Raw genomic sequence first — 8,755 nt, 5'->3', positions numbered from 1 at the left:
CCCGGCCCACCGTGTGGCTCGGTCGCGATGGGGCAGGGGGAAGCTGCCGCGCCGGGGAGAGGGGGGTGCTGCTGGGCGCAGAGGCGGCGGGGGCGGACCCCGCAGTGTCGCGGCCCCGGCCTTCGGCTCGCCCGCCGCGGCCTGAGCCTGGAGCCTCGAGCAGTCCTGGGTTTTAAGACGGAGCGGGTGCGAGGGGCCCCCCGCTTTCGGCGTCCGGGACAGGCCTCCCGCACGTCGGGGAGGAGAGGGAGGGCGAGTGTCGGGGCTCCAGACTGCGGTTCCCCGCCCTCACCGGGTGCCCGCTGCTGGACCGGGCCGTCAGGCTGTGCTTGAGTTCCTCCCGGGATCTGTGGGAGGGTCGTGCCCACCCAAGACCTAGGCTTCCCGGGCATGCGGCCGGAGGTCGGCAGTGGAGCAGGTGCGGGGAGCTGCCCCTGAGCTCTCCGCCTGTGTTCTTGGCGCAGAGGCGGCCTCTGGTGCGTCCCTGCCCACCATGGCCAAGCCTACAAGCAAAGATTCAGGCTTGAAGGAGAAGTTCAGGATTCTGTTGGGACTGGGAACCCCGAGGCCAAACCCCAGGTCTGCAGAGGGCAAACAGACGGAGTTTATCATCACCGCGGACATTCTGAGAGTGAGTGAGCTGCCCTGTCTGTCCTGCTAGCCCGTTGGGAGGTGCAGGGCAGGCCGGGTTGCATCTGTCACCAAGTTCTGTGGGAGGTGGGACTGCTGTCCCCAGTGCTGTGGAAGCCTGTACGTCTTTCCTTCCGAGGTCCAGGAAGTCAGGGGACAGGGTCCAAAACGCTTGAGGTAGTGCTCGCGTGTCCACGCAGGAGGAGCTGTTTTACTAGCCCGGGCTGAAACGCCCTGCTTGTTTTCCACACGTGATTAGGGTCATGGCCAGGTGTTAACCAGTAATTTGTGAGCTCCTGGGACGAGTCGGTCTTTGTTTTCTGGTGTGTGTTTGAATCTCTCTACCACATCCCGGCACGGTATTTTAGAAATGCTCAATTTCTGCACTCGTGAGGTTCCCATTCAGAAACCAAAATGTCCATCAGCTGGTGAACGGATAAAATGTGATAACATCCCTACAATGGAGTATTATTTGACAGAAAAAGGAATGAAGTGTTGACACAGGCCGTAATGTGGATGAAGACTGAAAACACGCTAAGTGGAAAAAGCCAGACACAAAGGCCCCACATAACGTGTGATTCCATTTCTACGAAATGTTCAGAATAGGTGAATCCGTAGAGACGGAAAGTCGATCCGCATTTGTCGGGGCCCGAGGGGTGACTGCTAATGGGTCTGAAGTTTTCCTTTTAGGTGATGAAAATATTCGGGAGTTAGTGGAGGTGGTTACAAGCATTGTGAATGTACTAAAAGCTGGGTTGTACATTTTCAAATTGTTCAAACAGCTGATTTTGTTACGTGAATTTTATCTCAATAAAATTAAATGTCCTGAAAAAGAGAAGTAGTCTGTTCTCACCCCGCTGAGATGGAGTCGTAAACTCTGGTGGTCCCTGATTTCAGAAGGAGCCGCGACAAATCTCCAGCGTCGGAATTCTTGGTGTGTCTGTGGCTGGCGGTTCAGGAGATCCGTTGCCTGAGCCCTGGCCCCTTTGCTTTTCATCTCTCGCCAGGAACTGAGTGTTGAATGTGGTATCAACAATCGCATCCGGGTGATAGGGCAGATCTGCGAGGTTGCAAAAACGAAGAAGTTTGAAGAGGTGGGTCTGCCTCAGTTGGCTGCTGTTGAGAAATCTGATTTGGCTCTTTCAGGAGCAGGGTCGAGTGCTCATGCTAACTAATGCACCTTTTTAGGGGAGCTTCTGGAAATGCTCTGAGCATAAGCCTTAGGGGTCACTCACACATGGAGGTGGGGAGCAAAGGCATTAAGGCTTTTCTGGCAGTTCCAAGGAAGGGTTAAGAGTGATTTGCAGAAACACATGCTTACTTGTCTTTTCGTATCACAGGGGAGGTAAGGGGACATCAGGAAACCGTGTGACTCAAGGCATGCCATTTCTGGTGTCTTCTTGGTGGCATTGAGCAGCCTCACAGACATAACCTATTTATTTCAGGCAGATGTTTGCAGGTTCTCTCTGGGCATCCCGGGGACAGAGCGGGAGGTTGTCATGAGAGCACCTCAAGGGCTGTGTTGTTGCCTGACCTGGAGGTTGTATGGGCAACTCGGGAGGAGACGTGGGCCAAGTAGATAGGGATTTGTTCAGGGGGAGGGGAGAGCAACCACGGCATCCGCCGGTTATCCAAATCATGGAGGCTATATTTTACCAAGAATAAACATGAAAATAGGCTTTTGGGTCCCTAAAGTTGTCTGCATTGGTATGGAAGAGTGGGCTGTGGCTGACTAGACATATAAGCCTGATAGGCTGGCAGAGCCCACTGGCTCGGTATCTGCGTCTTGTGGCTTAGATTGTGTCACCAGGAGTGTTGTGCATGGGACAAAGGAGGTGAAAGTTCCAGGGTATCCTGAAACAGGATGTGGGTCAGACAACATCTAAAGGACGTTTTAGTCCCCTCCTAGGAGAAGTGAGCCCTGGAAAGTTTGAGTGGTCTGAAAACTCTGGTTGAGGGGAGCACAGGATGGTTAATGTGGAGCAGAGAAGGTGACGAGAGGCTGATTCTGAGTAGCTTCGGGGAACAGGACCCAGCTACCCCAGGAGGCAGGCAGATTCCAGAAGCCCGCAGCATTCTCGGCAGCACAGGCAGGACAGGCGTGTGGTACAGAGTGGCCCTCAGCTGGTACAGAGAGGCCAGGGGAATGGGATTTCTGGGTCAGGCTGCAGATCCAGGTAGGCCTGGTTCTGAGACCCTTCCAGTGGCTTTCTTCACTCGGGTCTGAGCACGCTCTAAAGGGGGACTCCTGGCCGATCCCGTGGGGCACCCGGGACAGCTCCCCTGGCCTGCTGCTCTCCTCCCTCCCCGCAGGCTGTTGGCAGGAATTGCGTGGGCTTGAAGTAGCTTGCAGCCGTTCCACTCGGCACACTCTGTCCTTGCGCTGTGACGGGTGCATGACGTGTGCGCTTTAGAGGAGGAGTTCTAAGTCAGAAGAACTGTTCTGCTCCGTTCTGTGTTCATGGTACCGAGCCTTGAGTTGAGGGGGCCAGCACCACTAACCGCTGTCCCTGTGTGCTGGTGGCAGCATGCTGTGGAGGCGCTGTGGAAGGCCGTGGCGGACCTGTTGCAGCCGGAGCGGCCCCCGGAGGCCCGGCACGCGGTGCTGGCTCTGCTGAAGGCCATCGTGCAGGGGCAGGTAACGGGCGGCAGGTCTGGGCGCAGGTGGAGCTGGGCTGGGTGTGGGGGGTGACGTCGGGCGGCCACGGACTGCTCCCACTGTGCCACGTGTGCACGCTGGTCTTTGGTGAGGGCACCTGGCACCAGGTCTCTGCAGCTCGACTGCCTGAGTGGGCACCCTAGCCTCTTGAACCCGGGGGACCCCAGATGAGTCGCTGGGCCTCCACCTCCTCTCCCACAGGATGGGGATGGTGCTGTTCCTTCCTCTGGGATGTTTTAGGGTGCTGATGAGGCTGTTCATGCAAAATGATGGGGGTGTGCCCACCGGGACAGACGGGTAGCCTCCTGCTGTCCTCATGCCCCCACCTTGGGCTTCTGCTCGTGGCTCACTGTGCTCTGGGCTGCAGCCATGCTGCCCTGACCCCCTCCTAGAACATTCCTGCCTGGAAGCTCCCTTTCCTCTTGCCCATCTCCTCCAGCCCTCCACACCCCTGCTGCGTGGAGCTGCCTGTGCCCTCTCAGTGGTCAGATTGTTTTTGTCACGTGCAGACATACGTGTGTCTCTTCTTGGCCACGAGCCCCGGGAGGGCTGGAATTGCACTGTCCCCTGCTTTGTGCCCAGTGCCGTGCTGGGTGCACACACAGTAGGTGCTCTACGCCCCCCCCCCGCCCCCCCGGTCTGGAGCTGCTCCAACGTGCTGTTTGTTGCTTACAGCCAGTGCCTGTGGGAAGGAGAATGGGTCCAAGGGTCAGGAGACCTCGAGTCCCCTGTCCTTGGACTGTGTATGGCTGTGCGGGAAACGCAGCCGGCGGGGGTCCTGGCAGGACTGCTGACCTTGTGCTTTTATCCTCAGGGGGACCGCTTGGGCGTTCTCAGGGCCCTCTTCTTTAAGGTCATCAAGGATTACCCCTCTAATGAAGACCTTCACGAGAGACTGGAAGTGTTCAAGGCTCTCACGGACAATGGGAGACACATCACCTACTTGGAAGAAGAACTGGGTGGGTGCCACAGCGGGTGTGCAGTTTCTCTGGCCTGGGGGGTCCTGTTGAACCGGGATGCCAGAAGGGCGCAGAGGGGCTGCTGCAGTTTACAGGGATGGCCTGCAGAGGGCGCGGCACCACGAGGTTCTGCTGGAGCAGCCACCCCGTCTCCTGTCTCCTGGGGAGCTTGTTAGAGATGGACAGTCCTGGGCTTCACTCCGGTTGGGCTGGCTCAGAGTCCCTGGGGAGTGAGGCCTGCTAGGTGGGCAGGAGGTGGTCCAAGTTCTGTTGTAGGGAGAGTGTGCTGCTGACCCAGGTGTCAGCTTGTGGTTTATCCAGAGTACCCTAAGGTTTCTAGGGCCGGGTCTTCCTCCTCATGTCTTCTTCCTGGGCCTCTCTGTGCCCTGGGCCTGACCTCCCAGCTGTCCCCTTGGCTGGGCTTCCTCTCTGTTGTCCTGATGGGGTGACGTTTCTGCCGTGGGGAGAAGAAGGAGGGGGAGATAGAAGTCAGTCTGACCGGGGCCCAGAGATGGGCCTCAGGCAGCACTCTGTCTCCAGGACAGGTGCTGACTGCGGCCTTGGTCAGGTTGCTAAGGTGATTTGGCCAGCGGTCGCGCGTGGCTTTTGTCCCTGTTGAGAGAGTCTCGGAGGGATGGGAGGCCAGGGGTCTGCCTCCTAGACGTGCACCTAGTGAAGCTCGCACGGCCCAGCCTCGGGCCCGGGCTTGGAGCATCAAACGCACAGACCTTGCTCCTGACCCTCAGTGCGTCCTGGGGGCTGGTAAATTTCAGAGTCCGTGCTGTCTGACCTGCTGGGGCCCCAGCTGAGCCTGTGTTGGCCTGTGTGTGGCCTGGTGTTGCACGGGGGCCGGTGGCGTGGCTGACAGCAGTGGAAGGGACCAGGGTGCTTTCCTGGGGAGGAGGCGAGTAGGCAGTACATTGCCGTCCTCTTCTTCCCTCAGCTGGCTTTGTCCTGCAGTGGATGGACGTCGGCCTGTCCTCAGAATTCCTCCTGGTGCTTGTGAACTTGGTCAAGTTCAACAGCTGTTACCTGGATGAATACATTGCATCAATGGTCCAGTAAGAGGAGTTCCGACTACGCCCCTCTGATTGTAGCCCCGCTGCCTTGGGCGATGTGTGTAGCTTGGCGTGTGAATAAAGCTGTGGAAATGAGCACAAATGGAGATGCTGGGAGCAGCGTGGCCCCTTCTACTCGGGTTGATAGAATGATAGCGCTTTCTCTTTAATAGATGAACCACGTCAGTCGGTTTTCTTTGTAATTGTTTTTGCTGTTGTTTTTCACATACTCTGGGAGCCGGGAGGGCAGGGGCTGTGTCTTGCTGGTGCAGTCCAGCTGCCGCTGAGCAGTGGTTGGTACAGGGCAGGCTCCTCCCTGTTTGTGGGTGAGTGGAGCCCTCGGGGGGTCGAGTTCTTGGTTTAACTGCCTGTAGAGTCACCAGAAAGTGAGGCGGATCCACGCAGCCTCCGGGAAACATCCTCCCACTGACTTCACACTTCCTCCAACAGCATGATCTGCCTGCTGTGTGTCCAGACCGTGTCATCCGTGGACATAGAGGTCAGTAGCTGGTCCTCCCTGGGGATGGTCCTCTCACCCTCCTGGGCAGGCCGGGTGGTGGAGCGCTTGAGACCCCAGCTCTGGGGTCAAGCCCTGCACTGCCTCTCACTGGCCGTGTGGCCCTGGGCCCGCTGCTCCGCTTCTCTGGTGCTCAGGACTCTGCAGTAAGTAAGGGTGATTGGTTGGATGACGTCCGTCGTGGGGTCGTAGTTCAGGATGGGGCGCCCACAGTGACCGTGGTGCTCACTCACTCTTGCTGTTCTAAGGGAGGCTGCTTTGGCAGTGGGGAGGGGCGACCATCACTGACCAAAGGAGGGGGGAAGGAGGCTGGGGGGTCATCTCCCTGTGGGCAGGAGGCAGGGCAGGGCTGGCATGACCCTTGTCGTCCCCCCCCCAGGTCTCGCTGCAGGTGCTGGACGCCGTGGTCTGCTATAACTGCTTGCCGGCTGAGAGCCTCCCCCTGTTCATCGTCACCCTCTGCCGTACCATCAACGTCAAGGAGCTCTGCGAGCCTTGCTGGAAGGTGGGGGTCTGAACTGTTGTTCTGGAGTGCTCTGCCCTGGATGAAGCTAAAAGCCAGGCACGTGGATAGGACAAGGGCCATGCTGTGTTCAGGGAATGGCCACCTGCCCTGTTGAGGGGAGTCCAGCAGCATTTTCCCAGGGGGCTGAGCCGAGGCCAGGATTTGAGTAGCCTGTTGAGAACTGCTGCCCGTGTGTGTGGGAGGAGGTGGCGGGGAGGCGGCTGGATGCAACGGCGTCTGAGCAGTGGCTGCGAGGCTGGCCCCTGGGGTCTGCGGCTTGTGTCTGCCCATCTCCGACGGCAGTGCCTTGTGTTTCCCAGCTGATGCGTAACCTGCTGGGCACCCACCTGGGCCACAGCGCCATCTACAACATGTGTCGTATCATGGAGGACAGGCGAGTGTGTGCCGGGCCTGGGGCGGGCCGGTGCGGGCCAGGTGGCTTAGCCTTCTCAAGGGGGCTGGGTGCTTTCTTGTCCCTTTGGGGCGGCTGCTCCGGAAACTTGCCTCAGAGCTGGAGCTTACGTCCCATGTGCCTGCCCCATGAGAGCAGGGAGCACGGAGGGCCACACGGGCCCCGCTGACACATGGTCTTCCTGCGGATTGTTCCAGAGCCTACAGGGAAGACGCCCCGCTGCTGAGAGGGGCCGTGTTCTTCGTGGGCATGGCTCTCTGGGGAGCGCACCGGCTCTATTCCCTCAAGAACTCTCCGACGTCTGTGCTGCCCTCGTTTTATGAGGTGACTTGGTTTGCGCACAGTAGCTTGCGGGGGCGGGAGGGGGCGGCGGCCCTCGCTCGGGCTGAGCGCAGGTCCGCGGGCGGCGAGCTTGCAGCTTTGTCACTTGCTTTGCAACTTGGGGACCGTGAGCTTGAGGACCCTTGGAAGGTTTGATTTTTAAGAAAACTTTCTGTCTTATAAATTTCATGTCCTGTAAATTAGCCTCAGAAGCGCACCAGGTTCCCGCAGGTGATGGTTTTATCTTGTCGTGCGCTCGTCTTGCCCTTGCTCTCGAGCGAGGCCCAAGAAGGAGCTTCTGTGTCCGTGGAGCGCAGCGGCCAGGGCCCTGGCTGTGCATGTTCTCACGCCGTGGGCACGGCGCTCTGTGAGCCGGACCCTCCTGCCCGACGAGCTGCGCCGTGCCCGGGGGCCGCACCGTCTCCTGAGCCACTGGTTCCTTCCGCTGCACCCCACTTCTCGGGTTGCGGACAGTGTGGTGTTCGAGCTCGGCTTGTGCGGGTAGCGTCCAGCTCCTGCGAGGCTGGTGAGCCAGCGTCGCAGAATCGGCGGAGAGTGGTCTGCTGAGTCCAGCCCTCTGCAGCCAGGGTAGAAAGAGCATTCCCGGGCTACTGAGATACTTCGTCTGTGGCCCGAGAGACGCGTGGGGAGCAAGTCCCTCAAAGGCCTCTTGTGCTGGGTTCTGAGGGCCGTGGGATGGGGGCTTGCCGGGCAGGAGCGGGAAGCGCCTGACCGCTGGGTTCCCTGGGTCTCTTGTTCCAGGCCATGACCTGTCCAAACGAGGTGGTGTCCTACGAAATCGTGCTCTCCGTAACCAGACTCATCAAGAAGTACCGGCGGGAGCTCCAGGCGGTGACGTGGGACCTCCTGCTGAACATCATGGAGCGCCTGCTTCAGCAGCTCCAGGTGACGTGTCCGCGGGCACCGGGAGGCCCGGGACAGCGGGCTGGCAGGCCACGGGGCCCTTCCTCGGGCGGTTGTGGACCCGCGGGGGTGGCAGGCCCCATCCCCATGAGGAGGGCCCGCCTGCCGGGGCTGCGCGCCCGCACAGCTGTGTCCTCTCCCTGCTGAAGGTGATGGGCTTCGAAGGAGCTGCTCCACGTCTGGGAGCAGGAGTAGCAGGTGGGCGAGGGGGCGGGGCTGGTGCACTCAAGTTCCCTTCGTGGCCTGTGGCGTGCCCTGAAGACAGTTCCCAGAGCATCTGTGATGTCGCCCACGGCTTTGCCGTAACTTTTGCGGAGTTCTGACCACAGTGGGAAGGGGGGGACGTGGTGGCAGCGCAGGGGCTGCAGGAGAAAGGAGGCTGTGTCTAGCCCGGGTTTGGAGCAGGGTCTCCCAGGGCACTGGGGTCGGCCTTGTACATGGCCAGGCCAGTGGGCGGAGGACTGGACTGTCATCCCTCAGGGCCCGGCTGCTGGGCCAGACCACCATCACCGACCAGGTAGCTAGCGCCTGCTTCACCCTCAAGTGGCAGGCTGGGAGGCCACAGCCCGGGGCCTCTAGATGCTAGACCTGTGGGGAGGTGTGAACGTGCTCGGAGTCGATCCCTTTGAGGCCTGCTGGGTGGGCAGAGTAGGACTACCTGGGGCCCTCACTCTCCAAATGAGCGAGAAGGGGCCGGCTGCTCCCCGTGTCCCAGCGGGAAGGCCTGAGGGGGTGTCTGAATGCAGCTTGGGCTCGGGACTCTGAGGCCG

General features: G+C 59.8%; 1 protein-coding gene across 8 annotated transcripts in view; it reads left to right on the top strand.

The window, feature by feature from the left end:
- Window positions 1–445: 445 nt before the first annotated feature.
- The window catches only part of TSC2 (TSC complex subunit 2), a 32,461-nt gene continuing 24,151 nt past the window's right edge, over window positions 446–8,755 (top strand). For 4 of the 8 annotated variants that reach the window (XM_019807273.2, XM_019807270.2, XM_019807271.2 and 1 more), the window contains exons 1-10: window positions 446–631; window positions 1,638–1,724; window positions 3,158–3,268; window positions 4,104–4,248; window positions 5,192–5,309; window positions 5,757–5,805; window positions 6,203–6,328; window positions 6,649–6,722; window positions 6,938–7,064; window positions 7,824–7,967. In XM_019807273.2, coding sequence (XP_019662832.1) covers window positions 494–631; window positions 1,638–1,724; window positions 3,158–3,268; window positions 4,104–4,248; window positions 5,192–5,309; window positions 5,757–5,805; window positions 6,203–6,328; window positions 6,649–6,722; window positions 6,938–7,064; window positions 7,824–7,967 — 1,119 coding nt within the window. In that variant the 5' untranslated portion in view covers window positions 446–493. The remainder of the gene's footprint in view (window positions 632–1,637; window positions 1,725–3,157; window positions 3,269–4,103; window positions 4,249–5,191; window positions 5,310–5,756; window positions 5,806–6,202; window positions 6,329–6,648; window positions 6,723–6,937; window positions 7,065–7,823; window positions 7,968–8,755) is intronic. The other 4 variants (XM_002926515.4, XM_011233929.3, XM_019807274.2 and 1 more) reach the window with 1 other exon arrangement.

The sequence above is a fragment of the Ailuropoda melanoleuca genome, chromosome 10 (genome assembly GCF_002007445.2).
Source record: "Ailuropoda melanoleuca isolate Jingjing chromosome 10, ASM200744v2, whole genome shotgun sequence".
NCBI lineage: Eukaryota > Metazoa > Chordata > Mammalia > Carnivora > Ursidae > Ailuropoda > Ailuropoda melanoleuca.
The sequence above is the reverse complement of the archived record's forward strand: the minus strand, read 5'-3'. Positions and strand labels throughout refer to the sequence as shown.